This window comes from Lipotes vexillifer, unplaced genomic scaffold (genome assembly GCF_000442215.2).
Source record: "Lipotes vexillifer unplaced genomic scaffold, Lipotes_vexillifer_v1.1 scaffold508, whole genome shotgun sequence".
Lineage (NCBI taxonomy): Eukaryota > Metazoa > Chordata > Mammalia > Artiodactyla > Lipotidae > Lipotes > Lipotes vexillifer.
Genome location: NW_006793099.1, coordinates 707,931 through 735,278, shown reverse-complemented (window position 1 = coordinate 735,278; position 27,348 = coordinate 707,931). Strand labels below are relative to the sequence as shown.

Below are 27,348 nucleotides of genomic sequence, written 5' to 3'. Positions count from 1 at the left end.
CTCCGCCTTCTCTAAAACAGTGGGGCCTGGTTTAAGACTCAGAGACGTCCCTCACCTGTGACTCAAACCCAGCATTTGGTCTTAGAACTAGGTACTTAACTACCTTCTGGGCTGCGTTAAGCAGCCACCTGTCCCCCTTCCTCCACCCTGTGAGGGACAAGGGTTTTCTCCCTCAGTGAGGTTATATGCATGGTCCAGTAACTCTGGGTCAGCTTCTCATGTCCATGGGCTGGTCTCATTGCCAAAGCTAAGGGGCTAGGTCATGGAGTGACCTAAGCCAAACCCAATAGGACATCAGGTAATTCTTGAAATTATAGGGTTTCCAGGTCAGAAAAACGCTAGGACAAAGGGTCACCTTGGGCATGTTGCGTCCTAAAATTGGGTTAGGGTAATGCAGAGTCTAGTTTTACATTTAACTCTTGATTCTCCATAAAAATGAGAGGGAAAGGGATGTAAAGACAAATGTGTAAAAACAAATGATCCACAGAGCATTTCTTTTTGTCCATGGAATATATTACATAAAAGTGGATTTACTCTTTTGATTTTTTTTCTTTGGAAGACTTGAGCCTCTGGAAATGCAAGTAGATGTTTATTCAGAATGGAAAACCTAGCTAGATGAGTAGCTGGAATTAACCCAACTCATCTTCTCATCATCAGAAGAATTAAGATGTAAATTACGGTGTAGGTCATAGAGTGGACTTATATAGCAGTCAAATGAATGTACTACAGCTACATGGAGAATTTTAGCAACATAATTTTGAGTGAAAATCATCCCCAATATTATTCATATCATGATAACCTGTTTATTAAAAAGTAAAAAATAGACAAAACAAGAAAAAAATCTGCCTTGTAGGAATACAAATAGATGTGATTGTTCTTTGTAAAAATGAAAGCAGGAAGTGGTGAACAGGCAATAGGATGAGGATGTAGATGTAAGTTGGTGTCGACATTCTAGTTTTTATGATGGGGCTGGTTTCTTCATTTATTATAATATTAGGTGTGAAGAAATAAACAAAAACAAAAATAGATAAACCAGTCAGTAAGTAAAAATATAGTCTCACATGAGCTAATGATGAGTGTGTGTCAAGAACCAAGGAATTTGGTTAATCCAGTTCTGTGCTTCTGAAACTAATATTTAAAAATGGGGGGCAAGTGGGAAAATAGCTCTCTGGGTTGCAGAGAAAATAATGCAATGCTGCTCTCTAGGTTCATGCTTGGGCTCCACACAGCACTATGTGACCTGGCGTCTTGGCCACTTCCTCCACTCTCTTGTCTCAGTTGGTATAGCTTACAAATGGAAATCACTAAGGACGGGGGGTGGGTGTCAGTAGATCATCAAAGATTGTCAGTAGAGTGACTTCAGACAAAACTAAGGTTTTAGTATCCCTGATGTAGGAAAAACATGTATGCTTCCTTTTCTTTTATATCCACCTGTCTGAGAAAGGTCACATGTTTACATGTTTTCTCAGAGAAGCAAAGGTAGGAATTTTAGAAATTAAAAAGATCTATGTGTCCAATAAAACTTTGGGGCCTGTGTCTTAGAAGGATTTTAAACCATCCTGCTTCTAAATTGAATCTATCACCTCATTCCCGCCGTTGCTTCTCCCTCCAGTGCTGTCTCCACATGCTGTTGCTTTCACCCCGGACGCCCATCTCTATGACTCCTCCTGCTATAGTCTTGGATTGTCGTGAATAGTTTCAAAAGCTAGCTAGTTCACTGGGCATCTCCATGGAATTTTAATCCTTCCAGTAGGGAATGGTATTTTCCTTTGTTGGCCGCTTTTAGCATCTAATTTATATTCCTCCTAAGACGTTTGCCTCTTTCTGAAGACAGGGTCAGCATCTCAACTTGACATTTGCTAGGTGTGCAAAGAGCTGTGGGATGTACAGATATGAACTGATGAAATCTTGCCCTTGTGGAGATGTTGTCTCCTGAGTGCATTATTTGTGACCCCCCCAGACCCTGCGAGAAGGTTCGATGATTAGCTCTCTGTTGTTTAGTGTACTTGAGGCTTTCCTGTGAAATTGGAGAGTTTAGTCAATACAGCCCAAGTCTGAGGATTTACTCGTTGATTTACAGTCTAAAGGGATGAGGAAGAATCTTTTCCACACTCTTGTCAGAATCTTTTTCTGTTTGTTTATTTTCTTGCTTCTTTTGAATCCTTGCTCACCACTCACACTGCACACCAGCCTCACCTCACTCCTGGCCTCTGCTCCAAGCCCTCCCTGATTTTGGCCTTTCATGTGTTGGGACCCAGATGTGATTCAGAGAGGGAGATCGTGAGAAGAAAAATAAAAATAATAGCAATATTTTAAAATGCTTACCGAGTGCTAGGCCCTACTTTTTACATGCTTTTACATATATTAGTTTACATAATCCTTACAACAACTCTGTGAGAAGGATACTGTTATCATTCTCCTTCCACAGGAGAAGGTGGGGCAGAGAGGTTAAGTGCCTCTCTCAAGGTCACACAGCTAGTAATGGAGGCTACTAAACTATATTACCTCATAAAAAGTGAAGAGAAACAATTTCATGGGGATTGAAAATGTGAGAGAGAAAGAGAAAGGACAGATTATCTAGGAACCAAGGTGAAAGGATGTCAAGATATTAGAAGTGGAGCACGGCCAAGTGCTGACAAGGTCCAGTGATGTAACTCCACTAGTGGACTGTTTAAATGGAGCAAAGGGCAAGGTCAGTGCTGCTTCGAAAGTCAAGGGAGTGAGGCCTTGGGAGTTGCGGCTTCAGTGTGGGAGGTGGGTGGTGGCCCCCCCAGGAGCCTGTGAGTGGAGAGCAGACCTTGAATGGTGTGCCCTGCAGGCCGTCACATAGCCGTGACAGTGACAAGGATGAGGGGAGGCCGTCAAGGCTGTTAGGTCTTGGAGTCAATTTAAAAAACTGCTTAAGGACAGAGTGAGGTTGAAAAAAAATAAAAGAAAGAAATGCTGTTTTAGAACCCTCTTGCATGTCTCTGCAGCAAATTATAAATTATGTCATCTTCCTAGCAAGTGGGTGATTCTGTTCCATTCATGGTCTCCAACTGCTTTCAGACAGTACTGTCTCAGCCTTACTAAGGGCGGAAAATGAGGGGACTTGGAAAAAGATCCATCCTTTCCTTCTCCCTCATACTCAGACACAAATCCCAGCCCTGCTGTGACTTCGTAGTGCTGGTGGCATGTCAGTCCCCAGTTCTCTCTCCCACCCCTTCACAGTCTCCATCCTCCCCTGTCAACTGTCCCCATGATGACACCCCTGCTCCAAACCCACCACTGCCACCTTGAGTGCTTCTTTTCCCTGATTTAGGTTTTGCTGCCAGACGCAGAGGGCAGGCACCTCATTTTGGTAAACACTGGATAAACACGTCTCCTTAAATAGAAGCAGCAGGCTCACCAGCTGGCTTCTTTTTAAGTGGGAGAAATTCAGTTGAGTAAATTCGACAAATCAAAGATGAGGAAAATGTAAGAGTGAAAACTCCTTCAAGGAGGATTTGCTCTTGCTATTACCAGGCCCCCAAGACAATCAATATAGACGAAGTTCATGGCCACTGTGGATGCAACCCTTCCCAGGCCCGTTTAGTGGGGAGAGGGTTGCCCCTCAAGCCCACCTTCTTAAGGGCCTGTGCCCAGTGCTTGTTCAGTGTGGGAGGCTCCGCATGCCTGTGTGGTTCCTTTGGTGTCACTCAGCCTATCGGCCAGGGACACCTTGACCACACCAGAGGCAGCAGGTTAGGGCTGATGGGATGACCCAGAGGAGAGCTGGCTGGATTGTGTGGTGTTTCTCTCTGCTGAATGATGTTTGACACCCCCAAGTCCAAACTGTTCGGTCCTTCCTCTTTAAAACAGGATTATGAGGACTTCAAACCATGGACCAACTGCTAAGTATCCTACTAGCTTTACAAACGAACATGTGTGCACTAGAGTTTGGCTGGAACTGGTACCTTCTGTACGTCCCCCCTTCCCTTCCAACCCTCTGAAAATGCATTTAGCCCAGGAAGGTGCTTCTGGAGAGTGGTGAGGGAACAGATCACTCTGTAAGTTAAGCTCTTCTCTCCTGTGTACCTTGCCCTTGAATGAATGAACTCGTGTTGGTAGCCTGGCCACCTTAACTTCTGCTCACTCACCTTCCACTTCCCATCGAAGAAAGCTCTTGCAGTTGGCTGGACTGGAGAGAGATTCCCTGTGCTCTTTATCTCTGGAGCGGCCCTTCTCACAGTGTGTCCATGACCATCTGCTGCAAAATCATCTATCGTAATTATGTAAATTGCAGATCCCTGGGTTCCCCCGACCTTCTGAAGTGGAATTTCTCTGAGTGTTGCCCAGAAATCTGCACTACTATTCAACTTCCCAGGTGACCCTTATGCATAGTAAGGTTTAGAAATCATTGCATTCTTAATAATAATTATAAGACTAATATTTATGAGCATGTCAAACACTTTCCATGCATTTCACTTCCCATTCATTTCAACTTCACAACAAATCAACAAGGTAGGAATCACCCAACTAGAGCAGGGCCTGACTCATGGCACATGGCAGATGCTCAATAAATTTTTGTGAAACAATAAATTAACCTTTATATATATATATATATATATGTATATACATAAATAAGGAAACTAAGGGTTAGAGAGGTTAAAAACACTTGGCCAAGGACACATGGCTAGTGAGAGGTGTAGCCAGGCTTTGCAGAGCCTTCTCTGGGTAGAGCTTGTTGGTGTGTGAACTTGCAGGCTGGCGCCCCCTTCTGGTGATGCTGGGTTGTGCCTGGCAGCGGTGCTGGAGGACCCCAGAAGCATCCGATGGGCCTTGGGTTGAATTAATTGATCTCTTCTCTAGCGTTCCCCTCTTGGCCATCTCTGGTGAATTGACACGGTCGCTTATTTGTTTATTACTAATGACGAGAGGAGGCCCAGGGAAGCATTCATGAAGCCAAACAGCACCCATTCTCCCTTCCTGTACTCTGCCGAAGCTGGCCAGTGCAGTCTTAATTTTGCTGGGGAGTGAGGCAGAAGGAGACTAGTTAGATCCTGAGTCCCTGAGGGAGGTTAATAGGCTTTTCACCTTTTGCTCAGAAACGTTCACTTCCTCCTTCCCTCTTGAAGTTTCTTTACACCCTCTTTGCTTATCAGTTCTTTCATCTACTTTTCTTGGTCGGCAGGTAGACTGTCTGTATTTCTGCCAAGGACAGGTGGCTGAGCCGGGCAAGATAAAGGAGTGACCATGATGGAGCTGTCTTTGACCTTACAGCCCTCTTGTGCCCCCTCTTCCATGCTCCCTCCCTCCCTTCCTCGGGGGACTGGCCTTGTCAAGACATGAGCTGCAAATCTGTGTGCATTAACCTAGGGGAAACTCTAGAGATATTTGGAGGCATCCATGGGGAGTTTGTTTTAGAACCATGGATCTTTATACATACTCTATTATGTACACACACACACACACACACACACACACACACGGTTAAAAATAGAAACATGCTCTCCACTGAGGGAAGACCACCTTTTGTAAAGAGTGACTATAAAAATGCCTGACTTGAGTGAGATAAGGCATTTCCTATTGTGGGGCTTTTTAAGGGAAAGGTCCTCTGGACCTCAAGCCACTGTACCAGTAATTCTAGTTAGAAATAATAAAAGCTAACATATATTGTGTGCTTGCTATGCACCAGACACTGTTCTAATTTCTTTGTATGTTTCGCCTAATCCCCACAATCCCTTAGCAATACCCGCTATTAATATCTTCATCCCTATTTTACAGATGAAGAAACTGAGGCAGGGAGAGGGCAAACAACTTGCTCAAAGCTCCAGAGAGTTAGTAGAAGAGCCATGATTCAAACCCAAGTGGCTTGACCCCAAAGCCCTCTTAATACTGCACTATGTGATGTGATTACTTTTATTTTTATTTTTTAAATTTATTTATTTTTGGCTGTGTTGGGTCTTCGTTGCTGCACATGGGCTTTCTCTAGTTGTGGCTAGCAGGGGCTACTCTTCGTTGTGGCACACAGGCTTCTCACTGCGATGGCTTCTTTTGCTGCGGAGCATGGACTCTAGGCACACAGGCTTCAGTAGTTGTGACGCACAGGCTTCAGTAGTTGTGACGCACAGGCTTAGTTGCTCCACGGCAAGTGGGATCTTCCCAGACCAGGGATCAAACCTGTGTCCCCTGCATTGGCAGGCGGATTCTTAACCACTGCACCACCAGGGAAGTCCATGATTACTTTTATTATATAATGATTTTCCTTTAAAAATTTTAGATTTTTTTAAGGAAAAAAGAAAAAAAATCAATTGTCCATAATTGCACTGTACCCCTATTTATAATTTTTATAACAAGGGTAATATAAGCACATGGTTAGAAAAGCCAAATGGCTCAGGAAGTTATAAAATGAAGAGTCTCTTTATAAAATCTTCACTGTCCTATTTTCAAGGGAAACCATTATTAACAAATCTCTATTTTGTCCCTCAAGAAAAATGTTCTATGCATGTAGCAAGTTATTTATTATTTAAAGAATTGTTTACACAGAAGCAAGCATGCCACACCCACTCTCATGCATCTTGTTTTTCTTGTCTAATAACAAACAGGTCTTCCGGATCTTTTCACTTCAGCACACACAGGTTTATGTCACCCCTTCTCATAATTGCAGAGTATCCTCTTAGGTTGCTGTACCACCTGACTTAACCAGTCAGTATTGAAGGACAATTTACTTGTCTTTTTGAATGCTTATGTGCAGGATAAGTTCCTAGCAGTATAGTTTTCTTTTTTATGTACATTGCACCAATTCACACTCTCGCTAAATCTTTTCAGTGTTTTGCCCCAAACCCTTAACAGACCAGTGTTATCAAACTTTGATTTTCTTTTTTTGCCAATCTGATGAAAAAAATCTTTTTTTCATTTACATTTTTAATTTTATAAGTGAGATTGTATGGCTTTTCAGGTATATTGGTTGTTTATTTTTCTTTGCCATCTGCCTGTTCATGTCCTTTGCCCATTTTTCTGTGGGTTTTTTGTTGTTGTTGTTGTTGTTTTTTGCTGATTCAATATGATTTTGGGTGGCCTGGGCCTGCAGCGGCTTGAAGCAGGGTTTCAGTTCCCAGCCAGTGATTGAGGTCGGGTCACAATGGTGAGAGCACCAAATCCTAGCCACTAGACCAGTGGTCAGTGACAAGGCCCTGGCCCTATGGCTTTGCAGAAAAAGAATTCCCACAAAGACAGAAAGTAGTGAAACAAGTAAAGTATTTATTAGGAGAAAAAAGAAGTGCAGTATGTGTGGATAGACACACAGACGGGCTCAGAGAGAGAGTCGTGCCCTCACGGCAGTTTGAATCACTTTTTTTTTTTTTTTGCGGTACGCAGGCCTCTCACTGCCGTGGCCTCTCCCGTAGCGGAGCACAGGCTCCGGACGCGCAGGCTCAGCCGCTCCGCGGCATGTGGGATCTTCCCGGACCGGGGCATGAACCCGTGTCCCCTGCATCGGCAGGCGGACTCTCAGCCACTGCGCCACCAGGGAAGCCCTACATATATGCTTTTAACTGGATGGCAGCTCCATACGGACATCAATCAGAATGAAGATAAATCTTTTCTGAAATTATGATAAAATGGAACTGGTATTTACAATTTTTCAGAAAGACATGTTCTGATATGCAAGAAAACACATATATATATATATATATATATATGTTTTTTTCTGAGATAAACACCTATGGGGGTTCTGGGAATAGTTTGCAAAAGCTAAAACAAAAATCCTCTTTAGGCTGTGAAGCACTTTTTTTTTTTATATAACATTGGCATTTTACTTTTATTTATTTTTATTTTTTTTTACTTTTGCTGTGTTGGGTCTTCGTTTCTGTGCGAGGGCTTTCTCCAGTTGTGGCAAGCGGGGGCCACTCTTCATCGCGGTGCGCGGGCCTCCCACTATCGCGGCCTCTCTTGTTGCAGAGCACAAGCTCCAGATGCGCAGGCTCAGTAGTTGTGGCGCACGGGCTCAGTCGCTCCGCGGCATGTGGGATCCTCCCAGACCAGGACTCGAACCCGTGTCCCCTGCATCAGCAGGCAAACCCTCAACCACTGCGTCACCAGGGAAGCCCCTGTGAAGCATTTTTTGGATTCCTTGGCTGGACCCGCAAAGCTCTGCAGCTAAGAGTCAGTGCTACTGAACATACTTGGAGTAGCTCCTTCTGTAATTACATGTGTCCACTGCTGCAGCTGCTCCTTCATAGTGCTGCTTGGTTGCAGTGAAAATGGCTTCTCTCTCCTCCCTAGAGACCTTTAAATAAAAAATCTGTGTATCTGTGTGGGGGGACGGGGGATGGGAGGATGAATTGATGGGGGACTGTTTTGTTTTGTTTTTGTTTTAATTTGCTGCTTCTATTTGAGGTGGGGATATAGGTGGCCAACCTGAATTAATTTGATAGCTTTGTGGTGACAAAGGATAAAGGAAGGTTTGGGGCTGCTTAAAGCAGTGGTTTAGGATGGCTTAATACAGCTTCGTAGACGTCAGGATGGCTCTGTTCTCAGAGGCCTGTGATGTTCTGATGTATGAGGAATCCACAGTCTCCTGAAAGGAGGCAAAAATAATAACGTCCTAAGAGACTGAATCACAGGCAGTGTTTTTAAAAAATACATCTAGTTATCAGTTTTTGCCCATATTCTTTTTGTTTCCATTTACCCTTCCTTCTCTAATTCCCGGCCTTACCATCACATGCACGGAATGCTTATTACCCTAAGGTTATGAATAAAAGTAAAGCCTCTCTTGGGCTTCCCTGGTGGTGCAGTGGTAGAGAGTCCGCCTGCCAGTGCAGGGGACGCAGGTTCGTGCCCCGGTCTGGGAAGATCCCACATACCGCGGAGTGGCTGGGCCCGTGAACCATGGCCGCTGAGCCTGCGCGTCCGGAGCCTGTGCTCCACAACGGGAGAGGCCACAACAGTGAGAAGCCTGCATACCGCAAAAAAAAAAAAAAAAAAGTAAAGCCTCTCAAGAGGATCCAGCAGTACTACTGAACAAAAAACATAGCTCCCTGATAGTTGGAAAGCCCGCTGCAGGGTGTGTAATCACCAGGACATCGGCATCACAACTATCTTAAAGGTCATCAAGTGCATCCTCCCTGTTTAGTCCTGGAACCCTGCTCCGCCAACCCCAGCAGCTGATTGGAGACAGTATTGATGAGGATGACTTGGATATGCATATTTTTAAATTCCCTTCAGCTTTTCAGGCACAGCTTTTCAATGGCCAAATACTGTTTCCTGTGCTTTGTCGAAATATTCCCTGTGGCATCAGAGATTTACCAATCAGGTGTCTACACACAGGCAGAGGGGGGCAAACACTTCCTTGTCCACCAAAACTGCTTTCGGCTAATGCCATCCAAAAAATCCCTATGGAATATATACTAAAAGTCTTAAAATGAGTATATACTATGGCTTAAATATTCTACTTTTAGGAATTTATTCTAAGGAAATAATCAAACAAGGATGTAAATTTGTATGCCCAAGGATAGCCATTAAGCCCGTGTTTAAGAGCATGGACCCTGGGCTTCCCTGGTGGTGCAGTGGTTAAGAATCTGCCTGCCAATGCAGGGGACACGGGTTCGAGCCCTGGTCCGGGAAGATCCCACATGCCGAGGAGCAACTAAGCCCGTGTGCCACAACTACTGAGCCTGCGAGCCACAGCTACTGAAGCCTGTGCACCTAGAGCCTGTGCTCCACAACAAGAGAAGCCGCTGCGACGAGAAGCCCATGCACCACAACAAAGAGTAGCCCCCGCTCGCCGCAACTAGAGAAAGCCCGCGCGCAGCAACAAAGACCCAATGCAGCCAAAAATAATTAACTTTAAAAAAAAGATATAATTAAAAAAGAAAAAGAGCATGGACCCTGGGGTAAGACGGCCTGGTTTCCCTCTTGGCTCTACTTATTAGTTGTGTCACCTGGTGAGCGTCACTCAACTTCTCTGCCTTAGCTGTCCCTACTTCACAGGGTCTGTCCTGTCATGAGAAATAAATGAATTCATATGTAAAAGATGCTCAGGATGGTTTCTGGCACATAGTTTTTGCTTCTAATGATAGAAAAATTGGACATAGCCTACATATTCATTGATTTAATAAAACAAAATGTGCCATGTTTTAAAGATATTCACATATTAAAAGAAAAACAATTAGGTTACATAATAATGTATTAAGTATGAATGCTGAATAGTTACATGCCAAAAGGTTATTTTTTGGTGATGGAATTATAGACTATAGTTTTCCCTCTGCATCATTGCTATTTTCTAAATTTTCCACAAAGGAGATGTACAGTATAATAAAAGTTGTCTTTTTAACCCCTGTAGAATAATAATAACAGCTAACATTTATTGAGAGCTTACAACAGATCAGGTGTTTTTCTAACATGGCAGATGGATATTCATTGCTTACAATAACCCTACAAGGCAGGTGCTATGATCATTAATCTCCATTTCACAGATTAAGAAATTGAGGCAGAGAGAGGTGAAGTAATGTGCCTACGTCTTCCATCTAGCAAGCAGTAGAGGTGGGATTTGAACCTGGGCTGTCTGACTCAGGGCCTATGTTTTTAGGTTAGGAACTCTCTTTGTATGATTCTAGTAACCCAAAAGAGCACTGAACTACATACAGCACCCATGACAATCACCTAGTTGCATACACTGTTTAAAGGAAATGCATTAAGGAGTGCCTCTCACTCCCGGTATCTTTGTTGCCAGATAATAGGTAAATAAGAGGTTTTCAGGCCTCCAGCCTTATTCTGAGTTTTCTTAGTAAATGGGGAGAATATATTCAGATCACACAGTAAAATTGACTTTTCTGTGTATCCCTTAAAAAGAGTGCATGGACTTTACATGGCAATAAGCAAACTGGAAATAGTTTATATTTTTAAAAATCATAAACAGAAATAGTTAAGTAGCATATACAGTTTTCACTATCATAGTACTCAAACAGTAAAGAGTCAATATATTGAGTGCCAGGAGCAATAAAGTTTAGAACAAAGTTGTCCCTTCAGTTCAGGGTACATAATTACTGCAGATCAGAGGCATCGTGAGGTAACAATGGATTTTCAGCAATTGTCTCTTTCTGTTCTAGAATTTCCGTTTTTATGCAGGCAGTTAAATTGTAATTGATGGATTTCTGCATACCTTTTAAAGAGTGAAAATTGGGTGTTTCGGAGTAATAATTTTACATTAGAAAATAATATCTTACACCTGGTGGCTGCAACCATAGGATCTATTTTTGAAAACTGTCCACCTCTATCATTTAATAACCAGCCTGGTAATGTACTAGCAGACAAGGCTGGTTGAATTAGGCTGTCAGGACTAGTGTGTTCCTGGATAGCACTACCAATCATGAGTCCTTGAGACTGTTAAATACTACAGGTTGGCCAACACATTACTCAGAGGCAACTAATTAGGTTCAGGGAGCTTCTGGGCGTTCATTACATCATTAGACAAAGTCTCTGAAATCCGGAAGGAATAGCCAGTCCCAGTTCTGATAAATTGCTACCTTAATCCTCCCAGAATTCTGCGGGAGTTGGGATTCACTGCTGTCATCTGCACTAAGGGGTCCTTCTTGATCTATTTCCCAGAAGAGGCTGACCTTCCTGAGAGGTCCTAGAAACCAGGGAAGGGATTTTTCTCTCTCTTTGCCTTGCTGTCATTGACGTTCCCCTCCAGCAACACTAAAACACCCCATTAGTGAGAGCACCTGTCCACCAGTGGGCTGGTCTGGCTGCATCTTGTCTCTATGGCTCATCTTGACTGTGAGGGAGATGGCAGTTGATGGAGGAACCTCTCCTGCCCCTGCTTCTAACCACTGCCTTCCTGAGGACATGTTATCACAGGGGTATTATGGGATTTGGTCCTGGACAGGATTCATCACCCACAAGTCTTGGACAAGTAAATCAGCTTTGGTTTCCTCAATAGTAGAAGAGTGAGATTAATATCTGCCTTACAAAGCTGTCAAGATTAACAGATACAAAGTATAGAAAGAATTTTGAACAGGGCCTGGAACCTAGTGTGCTGTCAATAAAGACTTGCGATCATCAATAAATGATGATTACTGATCACTGCTTGTTAGAAATGCAAGGGATTTAGATTATTCATATTTTCCTCAACTCAGAAATGTGATCTGGCTTTGGGTTTTAGACCAGAAGAGTCACCAATTGTGGCACAGGAGTTGAGAAACAAGGTCAAATAAAATTGTGTACCTATCAGATTGATTTTTCCAAAAACATCTGGAATTTCTTCTTTAAAAAAAAGAAAATCCTGGTTCTCTTCCTCCTGTTGTTCTGTTACCTCTTCCGTGGCCCCTGCACTTCCCCAGGCAATCCATGGAATGTTTTCATTATTACTGTTTCAGAACTATGTATTTTTTTGTTAAAAATGAATTTATATTAGTTATTCTACCACACAGCATGTTTCCAATTACATACTGAACTCTAGTCTGTGCTCAAATGTAACGTGATATTTGTAAACTAATAAACCCCTCCACTCACCCCCAAAACTATTCAAATTTCAATTTCATTCACAGCTTCTGTCACTGTCACTGTGAACTTTTTTCACTCTCTTTGGAAATGTTCGGTTCCTGCTATTTGTTAAGGTTCTGTTCTTCATAGAAAAACTGCAGCTGCAGCCAGAGAAGGTGGATAATCAGATAGTGCCGGTTGGAGCAGTTATCTGGAGCCCAGGCTTTCCCCATGACAGCTTCTAGACGGTTGCTTATCTCCAGACCCTAACCTGCCAAACTCAAGTACGGCTAGACGACTACAAAGCCTAAAGATAAACTCTCTGGGAAAAACTTCTTTGGGGGTGACGAGCAGGCTTTTCATTCTGCTGAACATTGGGGCCGGCACGTTGATGTTCCCGGGAGTGCTGGCGCACAGGGAGAGACGGGCACTGGGGCCGGACCCTCGGCATCGCTGCTCCTCTCTGCAGGAAGCCGGCATCTATGAAACCTGCCTCACTGTGCTCCCAAGCTGTGCTTATGAAACGACCACCTCATTCCTGCGCCTTCTCTCGTCTGCTTTGCGGAAAACGCTGGGAGCCTGGGAGCGCTGGAATCCGGCCACTTGCCAAGTCCGTGTGCAAAAGCGGGGAGCCAGGGACGTCGGAGGGCAGGGAACTGGCCAGCGTGTTCTCGGGTTTCATTTCCTTCATGCTTCTCTCCCCCTTTGTTTTTCAGGTAGCGAAGCCGATTTTAGCTCCTCGAGCAGCACGGGCAGCATCTCGGCGCCTGAGGTCCACATGTCTGCTGCGGGAAGCAAGCGGTCCTCTTTCTCACGCAAGTAGGCCGGCCTCCTGCCCCCTGCTCTGTAATTGTTAAGACGCGTTACGCGGGCGACTGACCTGTACGTTATGTTTCTCTAGAACCACCTGGATTACTGTGCGTTCCGATTTTATGCTTATTCAGTGAGTGCTTTTTGCTTGGCTGGTTTTTACAGTGATCCGCAGTTGGTACTTTTCCCAGCCTCACCTACGTTCGTCACGACGTGGTTGCCCTGTGTTCCTCCGCCCGCGACGCCCTCTCGTGCAGCCCCGGCGCCTTCCCTCCCGTCTCTCTCCTTCCCTCACCCACCTGTGTGCTCACCTGAGGATCAGGCTAGTCGGCTCCCACTTCCCACCCTTCCGCCCCTTCATGAATCTGTCCTCTTAGCTGCAAAGCCTCTCACTTCATCCTTTCTTTCCTCTAGCAGAGCTTCCTTTTTCGTCTTTGTGAAAGAAGCATAGTGACCCTCTGGCCACCTCCAACGTTCACGTGGGGAAGGGGTGAAGAAAGTTTGGAGTTCATAGGCCTGGGTGCCCCCTACCCACCGAAGGAGGCAGTAGAACAGAATAGCTAAGTGTGAGGGCTCTGGAGCCAGGCTACCTTGGTTTGAATGCCAGCTCCACCATCTACAGGCTGTGTGGCCCTGAGCAAGTTGCTCAACTTCTCTTCGCCTCAGTTTTCTCACCTGGAAAGTAGGGCTACAGTCATACCCACCTGGTAGCGTTTATTGTTAGGGTTAAATTAGTTAATTCAGGTAAAGTGTGAGGTCATTGCTTGAAACATCAGCAGGTGTTCGCCATTGGTGCTGTTTGGACTGGGGGAGAGAAGGTCTGTGAGGGAAATGGGAGCCACTGTTCACGTTTGGCGGGACAGCTAGTCAGCCCCAGGATTCTCTGCTGCCGTCAGTGGCTTCATTTATTCATTCAATACGTATTTATTGAGCATCTACTGTGAGGCAGTTTCTAGAGATAGGGCAGTAAACAAAACTTATGAAAAACTATTTTCATTCTAGTAGAGAAAGAAGGATAATAAATGCATATAAATAATATATATATTTTTAAATACAGGGAAAGGATATGGAGGGTAATAGGATGTTTGGTATATTCTAGATAGGCTGGTTCCTGGAGACACTGTGATGAGGTGAGCTCTGGGCAGGGACCTGAACAAAGCGATGGAGTGATCCACACAACACAGGGGTGACTGTCACTTGACTGTCCTGGGCCGCAGTGTCCAAATGTGTAAAAAGGCGATTGGACCACATGATTTTTAAGGTTCCTTGCTGAAGAAAAGCTGTTTAGTTTCTAAAAGCTTGCATTTCCAGGACTGAGCAAGCAAATGTTTCCCACTTCTCTTAGGTGAGCAGAAGATATGGCTGATATTTATAAAGGGACCTGAGAGCCCCAGTGCAGAGTTTTATTGTTAAAAAACAAACTTGTAACTAAAGAGTGAAGTCCACAGTGAAGAAGCACAGTTGTTCTTCAAAATAGATAAATACCATTTATTTTGGAAATAAAGTGCCTCTGGGATCACAGGATGTAACTATAAACATTCTCTGTACAAATCAGATGTGGCTTGCTCTGAGAATAAGCCATTTATCTCACCCATTCAAGAAATTACCACATACCCATTGGTACAAGGCATCGAAGAACAGAGAGGCAAAGGAGAAAAGAAACGGCCTGAAGAGCAAGCCAATTTTGTTAAGCATTTCAAAGGAATTTGTGTTTGTGGTTAAATTCCAAGGTAATGTCAGTTATACTGAGTGACTTAGAGAAAATATTCTAGTCTGGAATCCATGAATTCTCTCAGTGATGAAAAATTGATGTGTTAAACATAAAGTCGTTAAATATAAATTATGTGCAAATCAGATATATGCTTAATAGACTAATATGCATAATAGATATATGGTCAATAGGAAATTGAAATAGGCAAATGTTCTATCCGTTATGTTCACTTTTTTTATCTGACCCAGGTACAGAGCACCATCAGTAGATACCTGGTCTGGAGCATCTCAGGTGTTTCACGTAATCTGTGTATTCTACAGGACCATGCTTTGAGGATAGCTCCTTTAGATGGGCCGGGTACCATGCAAAACTTTAAAATAACTTATGATCCTTTTAATTGGCTGGTTCCTCCTGTAGTAAATGAATTTTCTTTGTGGAGAATTAGATCCTGGGAGGAAGGCTAGCAGGAACATGTGGTGAAGGGGTGGGGGAAATGAAGGACAGGGTAGTTGGAAGGAATGTTTTTGACAGGCAGTTTTAAAAACAAAACTTAAAAGAGTTACAAACCATCTCTTCTTAGAGAAGGCCAACTCTGCTGATATTTCTGAGGAGTTTTCTTTCTTAAACTAGAACCCTAGGGCTTCCCTGGTGGCGCAATGGTTAAAATCCGCCTGCCAATGCAGGGGACGCGGGTTCGAGCCCTGGTCCAGGAAGATCCCACATGCCGCGGAGCAACTAAGCCCGTGCGCCACAACTACTGAGCCTGCGCTCTAGGGTCCGCGTGCCACAACTACTGAAACCTGCATACCTAGAGCCCGTGCTCTGCAACAAGAGAAGCCACCACAATGAGAGACCCACGCACCACAACAAACAGTAGCCCCCGCTCGCCGCAACTAGAGAAAGCCCGTGCACAGCAACGAAGACCCAATGCAGCCAAAAATAAATTAATTTAAAAACAACAACAACAAAGCTAAAACTCTAATCTTAATCAGAGGCAGAGAGAAGTAAGAAGAAGAAAAAAAAAAAAGCTCAGGATTTGGAGTCAGATGGACCTGGGCTTGAGTTCAGCATCCATTGCTTATTAGGTGCAAGACCCAGGGCCCCGAGCCTCAGTTTCCTGTTCTGGAAAATGGGGTAATAATGGCATCTACCTCACTGATTTAAATGAACTGATAGATATGAGTGCTTAACACAGTGCCCAGAACTCAGGAAAAGAGCCATTACATGGTTGTTTTAGTCAATAGTGATAAAAATAACACTAATGGGCAAGATGCTGCCGCTGTTGCCGCTGATGGTGGTGGTGGTGGTGGTGAATATGATCGTATTAGTTTGCTCAGGCTGTTATAACAAAATACCGTAGACTGGGTGGGTTAAACAACAGAAATGTACTTTCTCACAATTCTGGAAGCTAGAGGTCCAAGATCGAGGTGTCAGCAGGACTGGCTTCCGTGGAGGCCTTGCTCCTTGGCTTGTAGGCCTTGCTCCTTGGCTTGTCCCTGTTTCCTCACCTAGTCTTTTCTCTGTGCCTGCCTGTGTCCAAATTTCCTCTTCCTATAAGGGCACTAGTCAAATTGGGATTAGGGCCTACCCTACGGGCCTCATTTTAGCATAAATGCCTTTTTTAAAGCCCTGTTTCCAAATACAGTCACATTCTTAGGTACTGGGGGTTAGGGCTTCCACCTGCGAATTTGGGGAGGACACCATTCAGCCCATAACAGTGGTGGTGAGCATGGTGATGGTGATGGTGGTGGTGACAGTGACGGTGAGGGTGAGGACGTTACCTGAAGGAAAGGGCAATGCCTGGAGAATAGAGAGTCACCTGGGCGCCTTCTGAGGATCCCTTCTTCACTTTTCCCTTTCTCTCACTTTCCAGTTACTGGTTCAGATTTGCAGGAAGGGGGAGGGGTACCAGAATTCTATCTCCTCTCTGTGGGCTGCATTCTTTTTGTCCATCAGACCAAGGGATTTGGGGAGAGCTAGGAAGGTAGCGTCAGATTTGCCTGTGCATGGCCTTGACAAACATGGAATCCTGTCTTCTCCATTGCAAATGTTTTTTATTATCATCCACAATGAGTTTGTACCCACATATGTTAGCATTTGAACTAAACTAAATGTAAGGAACAGAACTGATAAAGCATGTAGTTTCTTTTTTAAAAGTTAGCTATCACAAACAGCCTAATAACTCATTTCCTGAAATATATTTCAAGACTCAATCATACCTTAGTAATGTTTGATAGTTTGAAGAGTTTTTGCTCTTTTCTGTACAGCAGATGAGTTCTTACAAAATCCTCATCTCATTTAATTTGTATGTCACTAATCGTGCATCTTAGTCATGCGTCAGACTAAAGAAGTCGGTGGTAAATTCTTCAGGTAATAACCACATACCTAGCCAGTACCTAATATACCTGTTTACAAGACCCAAACAATATATTCCATTTGTATAAAGCTGGAGACATTTCTGTAGAGTTGAGACCTGGATTTAAATCCCAGTGGAGCTGTGAGTTCTTGAACCAGTTTTTTTTTCCCCTGAGCCTCAGTTATTTCACATAACTGAGTACTGCCTGTATTTCACATAATATAAAAGGGAAATGATCACTGCACCAGTCTTATTGCTATAAGCCTTATTGCCATGATGGCCAAAATGAAGTGAAACAGTGTTCATAGAGCACCTGCAACAAGGCTTGGGTCACAGAAGGTTCTCAGCAAAGGTTAACTCAGAGTAGAATTCCCCAGGTCCACATGAGGGATAGCTCTTTACTCTTTCTCCTAACTTGTAATGGTTGACTCTCCATCTTTCTCATAGCCACATTAAGAAATAGTCAGGCCAACAGAAGTGAAGCATAGAGAGGCACATCCAAGCCAGAGTACCTATTCTTTTCTGCCTCACACCCACCAAAGAACTGCTGAAGTTGGTTTGTCACAAAGCCACCAGCCCATCTGTTCCATATAAAATGTCCTCTTCTCACAAAAAAGGAGGCAGAGTCCATGTGGATGATTTCAAAAGGAAAGAACTTTTTAACTTCAGAATTTGGTGATGTTTCATTTATATGTGATTTACTGGGTTGACTGCTAGTTCAAATTGTATTCGATTTTAAGTAAGTAATTGTGATTTTGGAGCCAAGCAGACCCACACACACACTCATCCTCACATTCACTCATGTTTCTCAGTGAGATGTGTCCGTTGGATACAGCTGTAATCAAAATTGCAAAGAGGGATTGACAAAAATAAGTCCTGCTATATGAAAAGTATCTTGTTCCCTTTGGTTTCCTTGTAATGTCAGCAAGATATATTCCTGACATGGATGTGCTACCCTATTTACAGTAATTTCAACATTCTCTAGATGCTTCCTTATACTCCAGGGTATCAAATTTAATGGAACTAGATTAACAGGGAACTTCAAACAGTTTATCCAGAAACAGTACCCTGCAGTTGAATTGCCCTTAACAGCTTGTCCAGTGTACTCAACATCCATTCTTTGATTTATTTGCACATCAACTCTGTGAAAGTTATCATATATCCCCAATATTAAGTGGCTTACTTGCCTAAGTTCCTAGTAAGTGGCAGTGCCAGGACTTCAACCCAGTTTATTCCCTTAGCAGTCATTTAGGAAGAACCTAGCATGTGCCAGGAGGTAGTGGGGATGTTTCTGCCCTCAGGATGCCCTAGTCTAGTGGAAAAGACAGACAGACGTGCTGTGGTGATGCACTGTGATAATTTCCATGGTGAAGCCTGCACAGGGTGTTGGAAAGCACCGGCGAACAGCACCTACACTGGCCGAGGGAGTGAGGGGTCCAGAGAAGGCTGCTTGGAGTAGGTTCCCATCAGTCTTGAAGTAGGAGGTACCCAGAGGCTCAGGGTAGGAGAAGAAGAACAATTCTAGGCAGAGAGAATAATAAAAAGATGATGGAGAGCGTGGACCATCAGGAAACTGTACATCATCTGGAATGCAGGGGGAGGAACAGCAGAGGATGCGTTGGATGGGGTGGTGGGGTCAGACCTTGTGAGCTGTATTAAGGGGTCTGGCCTTTATTCTGGAGGCTGCGGGGAAATCACTGAGTGGCTTTGAGGAGGCCAGCGATACTCAAATTCCATATTGGAAAAGCCACTCTCACCACAGGGACGGCCTCCTTGCTGGAGGGGCAAGAGAAGAGGCAGGGAAAAAAAGGGGGCTAACGTTTTAGCAGTTAAATGATAAAGGTTGTGCTATGTCATTGGGGATGTAAAGAAAAAGAAAAAAAAATAGGTGGTTAAAATTATAGACGATACATTTATGTGGGTTATATTTATCCTGTTTTTTCCTTCTTTACGGGCAAACCCCTTTTCCCCCATCCTCCAAATGAAACACCCTAATTTTTTTACCCAACATGAGCCAAACCTGAATATTTTTACGCAGAAACAGGTATACTGGAACAAAAGCCACATCTTCAAAATGGCCTCTGGAACGAAACGAAACCAAATCAATATTTTACCTGGTTTGTGTTCTTAGCAGGCAGCTGGGTTTAATCTATGGTCAGAAACTATTTGACAGAGTAGAAGAGGGAGAGGTTGCCTGTGCTGGTGACACAGGAGAGAAAATATCGGGCAGGTGGGAAGGCCACTCATAAAGCCAAATTGCTGTAATAAGTATGTTACCCTTTTCAACCCTATAGATTGGATTTCCTCAGTGGTGACTAGCTTTTAAGAAGGAACAAAGCGTTCGCATTTGGGTATCTACAGCCCCAAGGATTCTAACATTCTTCATGCTTCTCTCCCAGTCGAGGTCCCCATGGGCGGAGCAATGGAGCTCCATCATACAAGACTGGCAACAGCCCACCCTCCCCACGGGAGAAGGACCTTCTGTCCATGCTCTGCAGGAATCAGCTGAGTCCCGTTAACATCCATCCCAGTTATGCGCCTTCTTCCCCCAGTAGCAGCAACTCCGGCTCCTACAAGGGAAGTGACTGCAGCCCTGTCATGAGGTGAGTGCCGTCTATCTCCCAATTCATGACTCTTAGTTTGTCCTACTTGGTAAGCTTCTCTTTAAAAAAAATTTTTTTTAAATGATACAACTCTTGATCCCCTGCCTTATTCTGTCATACAACACTTCTCTTTCCTTTCCCACACTCAGCTAATCCTTCAAGGGCTGCTGCAGAAAGGACACGAGCCACAGTTTCATTTCTAATAAGGTCCCGCAGTCCCAGGAGTTCCTGGCTAGGCAGAAAAAATGGCACAGCGGCAGTAGGAGGGTCCTATGCATTTCCCTCCAAACAGAGAAGAGCCATTCGTGTGTTTGCTCATTCATTCAAACACCAGATGTTTATTGAGCACCACGTTGTGCCCAGTACTGTGTAAAGCACTGGGAATAGAGCAGTAACTCTTGGCCAGCCCTAAGAGGGGCCAAGATTCCAGCAAGGGAAGTTCTGTAGAGCACTGGGCGCCTCTCTCACAAAACCTATCTGGTGAGACTGGACTAGCCTTTTTCCCTCCAGAAGAACGAACGTTTCCACCAAGTCAGCACACTCACACCAGGGACTGATGTCAGAACAATATGAATTCAACTAACAACAATCGGGACCTTTAGGCAAGTGGCACATTGTGTGGAAGCGAGGTCACCTCGCTCCCTCCTGCCCTCCCACCTGCCCCTACTCACTGTCCTTTAACATAATAGCCTGTTACTCTGAACTGCCAGGCAGGCCCGTGGACAATTGTGCATTGTTTTATATGAGATCATCCCTAGGCCACAGAAAATCTCCCTCTCCCCTGTCCCCGCCCCCTCCACAAACACCCCACCCCCAATCTTCCCAGTTTGAACAGTCCTAAGATTGGCAGGTGGATTATTGTCCCCCTTCTGAAGTGAGGTGATACGCTGCTGGGGTTTAAGGTCTCAGCAAACGGCTGCCATTTCTTCTCAACCTGTTAGCTGTGCCTTAACTTTTCTTTTTATAGAAAAAGTAACATGTCACTACTTCGTTTCAGACGATCTGGAAGGTACATGTCCTGTGGTGAAAATCATGGTGTCAAACCCCCAAATCCAGAGCAGTACTTGACTCCTCTGCAGCAGAAGGAGGTTACAGTGAGACACCTGAAGACCAGGCTCAAGGAGTCTGAGCGCCGACTGCATGAGAGGTGAATCCACGTTCCTTGCACGCTGCGGTTTAGGACATTTTCTTTTTCCATAAAATGAAATATGAACCCACACAAGAAAAGAAGACAAATGACTTTATTTAATTTCTTTCAGATTTCTTAAATCAGTCTCTCAAAAGAGCTATTTTATAATCCTGTGTGATTTGGCTGTTTCAGGGGTCCAGGGAACCCTCCTGCATTGGAAGGGATCCTCTGCTTTTTCTGGGTGTGTCCAGCTTTTTTTTTTTTTTTTTTTTTTTTGCGGCCCGCGGGCCTCTCACTGCTGTGGCCTCTCCCGTTGTCGAGCACAGACTCCGGACGCGCAGGCTCAGCGGCCATGGCTCATGGGCCCAGCCGCTCCGCGGCATGGGATCCTCCTGGACTGGGGCACGAACCCATGTCCCCTGCATCAGCAGGCGGACTCTCACTGCGCCACCAGGGAAGCCCATGTGTGTCCAGCTTTGACGTGAAAAATCGGGTGTGTGTGTGACTATATTTAAATGGCGGGAACACTTGCAGGAACAATCCCATACTTCCAGCAGAATGGGTCACACACAGTTGGCCCCTGTGAAGCCCTGTTTATCTCTGTGAGAGAGTGGATGGCCTTGTCCATTGTGATTCCTACAAGCTATTTCTGTGCTGAAGGAAGAGGTTCATTATTCTAGGCCAAGTGTTACGGTAATTAAAAAAAAAAAAAAATACAGCCCCAGCTTAAGAGATCTTATCCCAGAGAGAAGAGACTTCTGACATCTTGGGACAGGCCAGATTTTCTGCTTGATGGTTTTTCCCTGTCATTTTGCAGTTGACAAGCAGAGCTCTGACCAGAGTGGCTTTGAACTCATGGTAAGAGTGACATGAGTCAGACCCTACTTTCTGGAAGTCTTTGTGTTTGTTTTTTTGTGTTTTTTTTTTGCGATACACAGGCCTCTCACTGTTGTGGCCTCTCCCGCTGCGGAGCACAGGCTCCGGACGCGCAGGCTCAGCGGCCATGGCTCACGGGCCCAGCTGCTCCGCGGCACGTGGGATCCTCCTGGACCGGGGCACGAACCCACGTCCCCTGCATTGGCAGGCGGACTCCCAACCACTGCGCCACCAGGGAAGCCCTGGAAGTCTTTGGTTTATGATTTGAGGAATCTATGGGAGGGTTTGAATAGTCATGGGAGGGAGGTATGGGAAGGCAGTGAAACTGGAGAAGAGTCAAGCCTAAACTTAAAGAAGCAAAATACTTACAGCATCTCTTCAAATGTGTCAGGGTCCTGACTACCTGGTCTTCATAAACACTGAGAATATGAGGACATATATTTATGCGGACTATGAAGAAATTATATGTAAGGAAGAATTTTTTGACAAATATCTGGAAATAGGGTCCTGTGAAGGATCTAAAAAAAAAAATAATAGATTCCCTTCATGTAGGATGGATCCAGTGTCATCTTGCCTGAGAGGAGATAGAGTGATCAACATTTCACAAAGTCCTTGCAACATGTAGCTTTTTATGATTTAAATAAATTGTTAAGGAGTTATCATTGGTATATGATCAGAACTGCTTTGCACTGCTAAAGCTTATCAGTCTGCCTTCTGCCTTTGATAGGTAATTAAAAGTGATACGGACTTTCCTTCCACAAATTGTTTTGTGGACATAGGAAAGAGTAGACTATGGAGATAAAAGCAAGCTAAGAGACACTGATGTGTTCTAATAAAACAATTTCCAATATTAAATACAGGACTACCTCAGAGATGTTGCAGGTTTGGTTCCAGACCACTGCAATAAAGCAAATATTGCAATAAAGTGCGTCATATGAATTTTTTCACTTCTCATCACATATAAAAGTTATTTCACTACACTAGAGTCTACTAAGGGTGCAATAGCATTATATCTAAAAACAATGCACAAACCTTAATTTTAAAATACCTTAATTGCTAAAAAATGCTAACCAGCGTCTGACAAAGCAGGGTTGCCACAAACCTTCAATTTGTAAAAAAAAAAAAAAGACACTATCTGCAAAGCACGATACAGCAAAGTGCAGTAAAACGAGGTCTGTCTGTATCGAATAGAGGATAATGCCTGAAAAGTACTTAGTGAAATATCAGACATATGGTGGGCACTCAAAAAGAAAAAAAAAAAAAAAAAAAAAAAAAAAAAAACAATAATAGCATTTTTTATTCTGATTCTAGTTACTGTTATTATTTTAGCTGTTTTACAGTTAAGGGGGCAGTTCAGGGCTAATAAAATTTCAAAACTGATTTAACCTGTATGTTTCCGGTGGGAGAGCATGGGCTGGGCTGGGCGCCAGAATTGCTTGCTGCCTGCTTCACAGTTGGCCTTCTTCTGAGCAGGGCTTGTCTCCTCTGGCTCTAGGGAGAGTGAGATCGTGGAGCTGAAGTCCCAGCTGGCGCGAATGCGGGAGGACTGGATTGAAGAAGAGTGCCACCGGGTGGAGGCCCAGCTGGCCCTCAAGGAAGCCAGGAAGGAGATCCAACAGCTCAAACAGGTCATCGAAACAATGAGGAGCAGCTTGGCCGATAAGGACAAAGGCATTCAGAAATATTTTGTGGACATAAACATTCAAAACAAGAAGCTGGAGTCTCTACTTCAGAGCATGGAGATGGCGCACAGTGGCTCTCTGAGGGATGAGCTGTGTCTCGACTTTCCGTGTGATTCCCCGGAGAAGGGCTTAGCCCTCAGCACGGCTCCTGGCCCGACGGCCGAGGCGCTGACCCCGGAGGGGCCGGGGGCCAACAGCGAGCTGCTGGGGGAACACAGCGCAGGCCACGGCACAGATGTGTTCGATGAGCTGGTGACAGCCACCACCGTGGAGGCCGGCGACCTGGAGCTGCTTCGTGCCAGCCCTGGGGCAAAGGTCCTCGAGTTGGAGGGTCAGGAAGAGGGCAGCACGGTGGCAGAGCAGGCCGTGCAGACCGACGTGGTGCCCTACAGCCCTGCCGTCTCCGAGGTCATCCGGCATGTGCTCAAGCTCCAGGACCCCTGTCCCTCCAGCTCCACGTCCCCTGAGTCCAGGGCCGACTCGATGGAAAGCTTCCTGGAGTCCATCTCTGCCATCGTGGTCGATTTAACTCCAAGAAATCCAAACTCCACCATCCTTTTGTCTCCCGTGGAGACCCCGACCGCCGAGGTGGGTCCAGAGGCACGTGGGAACCGCCTCATGAGAGAGCTGGATTTTGCAGTCTCCGCGGAGGAAAGGCTGAACGGCCTGGTCCCGCTGTGCGGCGGGGGCATCGTGGGGCGGTACTGGAGCAGCAGTTTCCTGGTGGATCTCCTGGCCGTGGCGGCCCCCGTGGTCCCCACCGTGCTGTGGGCGTTCAGTACTCAGAGGGGTGGAACGGATCCCATCTACAACATCGGGGCCTTGCTGCGGGGCTGCTGCATGGTGGCCCTGCACTCGCTCCGCCGCACCACCTGTCATATCAAACCCTAGACAGAAGATGTCACTTCTGTGTGCCAGTCTGTCCCGTGTGGCCTGATGCTAGGTGGAGAAGCAGCGGGTCGACCTGTGGCGGTCTCTGTTCTGTCGTTTTTGCTCCTCGGTATTTGATTTGCACTATATTTAGTTGAAGCCTGTTCACTGTTTAAAACGGGACGTATCTTCGAAGGCATGGAGACCTGGTTCCAGTACATGTCCCACCAGTGTGGTATAGAAAGCATGCTCACGATCTTGTCGTGTCGTCTGAGGTACCCGTACTTATCCTAGTGGTGCAGGTAGAGAAAATGCAAAGTTTGCACTTTCAAGACAGCTTCTATAAGGCTGGCATGTTATCTCCTTGCTTTGCTTTTTGCCGTTTTAAAATGTGTAATTGTTACAGCATTCCAGTGGTCTTGTGCATAGCAGGGGATTGTAACCAAAAAGAAAAATGTATTTGTGTAACTGGTTTGCAGAAGTCTTGATAGCTCTTTAGTGTCTTACTTGGGGTTGATGAGGTTTGAGTGTTTGCAGTTTTCTACTAGATGTAGCTCCAAAGTCTTAAACGGCTTGTCTGTTCTCAAACCTGTTAATTGATGAAACTATATGTAAGGTTTACATTGTATTAACTTATTTTTTGCTTATTATATATAGTGTTTTATTGAAAATCGTTTGTAACCACACACTTCAGCATGATGAAAGTATAGTGTTTCCATTTAAATAAATGTTCTATCCTCCTATAAAATAATTGTCTCTGTGATTTTACTTTTACATATGGTAAGAAAGACTAAGTGGAAAACAGATCCTTCCATCTTTAACAGTAGGGATCTGTAAAAATGGAATTAAATGATAAAGAGGGAAAAATAATTATTAAAGAAAGGTGAGGACTTCCTACTCTGTCTTTTAAAAAGCATTGTTTCTGAAGACAAGTAGCTTTGATTGTTTGCTCTGAAATTATCCATATACTTGTTAGTCCACATATTTATTCAGTAAGGATATACTGAGTATTTCCAGGAAAGTTGGGCTGATTCTGTTTTAAAGCATGCTGGGGGTTCAGAGAGGGAGAAAATGCTGCACCGTATGTATCCTCCCCTTGGAATAATAGGGTGAGAGTGGGTGGCTGGGAAGGGATGAGACTATTAAATCTGTATTACTTTATTCCTCACACCGATCTTGTGATATGGGTATTACTCTACTCTACAGATAAGGGAGCTGAACCTTAAAGAGGTAGATTGCTCAGGATCTCATCTTCCATCTCTAGAAGCCAAGATTTCAAGGGTCTGCAAAGCAAATGACTTTTCCACTTTACACACAAATGGAAGAGACTGGGGAATATCCTAAGTTTTCACCCAGAAACTCTTCTTCCACAGCACTTATCACCTTTAAATGTACTGTATTGTCACTTACTATGTCTTGCTTATTGCCCATCCCCCCCACTAAAATACTAGGTCTCTGAGGGCAGAGATCTGTGTTCTGTTTTGTTCACAGAAGAATGTCAAGCACTTAGAACAGTAGGTGGCATATTGTAGGGGTTCTAAAAATAGCTGTTGAATGAATTCATCCAACAAATACTTAACTGGGTGCTCACACGTTAGGCACTTCGCTAGGCCTGTCGTCAATAGCGAAGGAGACAGACAAGGCTTCTGCCTTCAGGGAACTCACATTCTGTCTGTGAAAGACACAAAACATGCCAACAAATGAACAAATTAATTCTGGATTGAGGTAAGTGCTTCCAAGGGAATGAGGTGCTTTGACCAAGACTGATGGGGACAAAGGCCAGGAACACCTGTCTGAAGAAATACCATTAGTGCTAATGGATGATCAAGAGCCAGCTGTGGGAAGATATGGGGGGTAAAATTTTGCAGAAAGAACAGAGGCAAAGGCCCTGAGGCAGAAAAGGGCTTGACATGTTAGAGGGGCATCAAGGAGACCAGCGTAGCTAGAGCAGAGTGAGGGGCACGGGGGTGGCTGGAGAAGTGGAAGAGAAGCTAGTTCATATGGGGCCATGTAAAACCATGGTAGTGTTGGTTTCAATTTATTCCCACTGCAATGAGAAATATTAACAGACTTTATACGGGACAATGATACAATCTGGGTTTTTTTCTTTCTTTCTTTTTTTGACTCCGTGGCTGCTATGTGCAGGATGTATTGTACGGAGGCAGGAGTGGCAGCAGGAAGACCCACTGTAATAGTCCAGATGAGTGACGACAATTTGGAGGTAGAAGTGGATGTAGAGATTGAGTTGAATAATTAAAGATAGATCTTGAAAATAGTACTGATGCAATTTGCTGATGGATGGGATGTGGGGAGGAGATGAAGTAGGGTTTAAGGAAAGACAAAGTTAGGATCACTCAGGTTTTTGACTTGAGCATCTGGGTCAATAGTGGTATCATTTACTGAGAATGGAAAAGTTCAAGAGAAGCTAGTTTGGGACAATAAATTTGAGAAGTCTGTTAAATATGTGGAAATGTCAAGTGAGTAACTGCATGTATGAACGTGAAAATCACAGGAGTCACCAGGGCTAGGGTTATAAAATAGGGGTTCTTCGACATTTACATACTGTTTAAAACCATGGGATGGATGAAATCATCCAGGGAGAGTGTAAAGAGGAAAAGAAGGCCAGGGACTGAGTCCAAGGGCACTTCTACATCTAGATAGAGGTAGAGGATGTAGAACCAACAGAACAGCCTGAGAGAGGCAGCCCAGAGGCAGGAGGAAAACTAGGTAACTGCAATATTCTGAAAACCAAGAGCAGAGAATGGTCAACTGTGTTGAAATCCTATTAGGAAGTTGAGTAACATGAGAACAGATAGATGTCCACTGGCTTTGACAACAAAGTCTTAGTGACTGTCAAGATCATT

General features: G+C 44.5%; 1 protein-coding gene across 6 annotated transcripts in view; it reads left to right on the top strand.

Moving 5' to 3' along the window:
• Positions 1-25,236, top strand: part of SYBU (syntabulin) — a 77,622-nt gene extending 52,386 nt beyond the window's left edge. For 4 of the 6 annotated variants that reach the window (XM_007466243.1, XM_007466242.1, XM_007466241.1 and 1 more), the window contains 4 exons: positions 13,164-13,266; positions 19,724-19,927; positions 20,925-21,074; positions 23,428-25,236. In XM_007466243.1, the coding sequence (XP_007466305.1) occupies positions 13,164-13,266; positions 19,724-19,927; positions 20,925-21,074; positions 23,428-24,505 (1,535 nt within the window). In that variant the 3' untranslated portion in view covers positions 24,506-25,236. The remainder of the gene's footprint in view (positions 1-13,163; positions 13,267-19,723; positions 19,928-20,924; positions 21,075-23,427) is intronic. The other 2 variants (XM_007466240.1, XM_007466239.1) reach the window with 2 other exon arrangements.
• Positions 25,237-27,348: the final 2,112 nt, after the last annotated feature.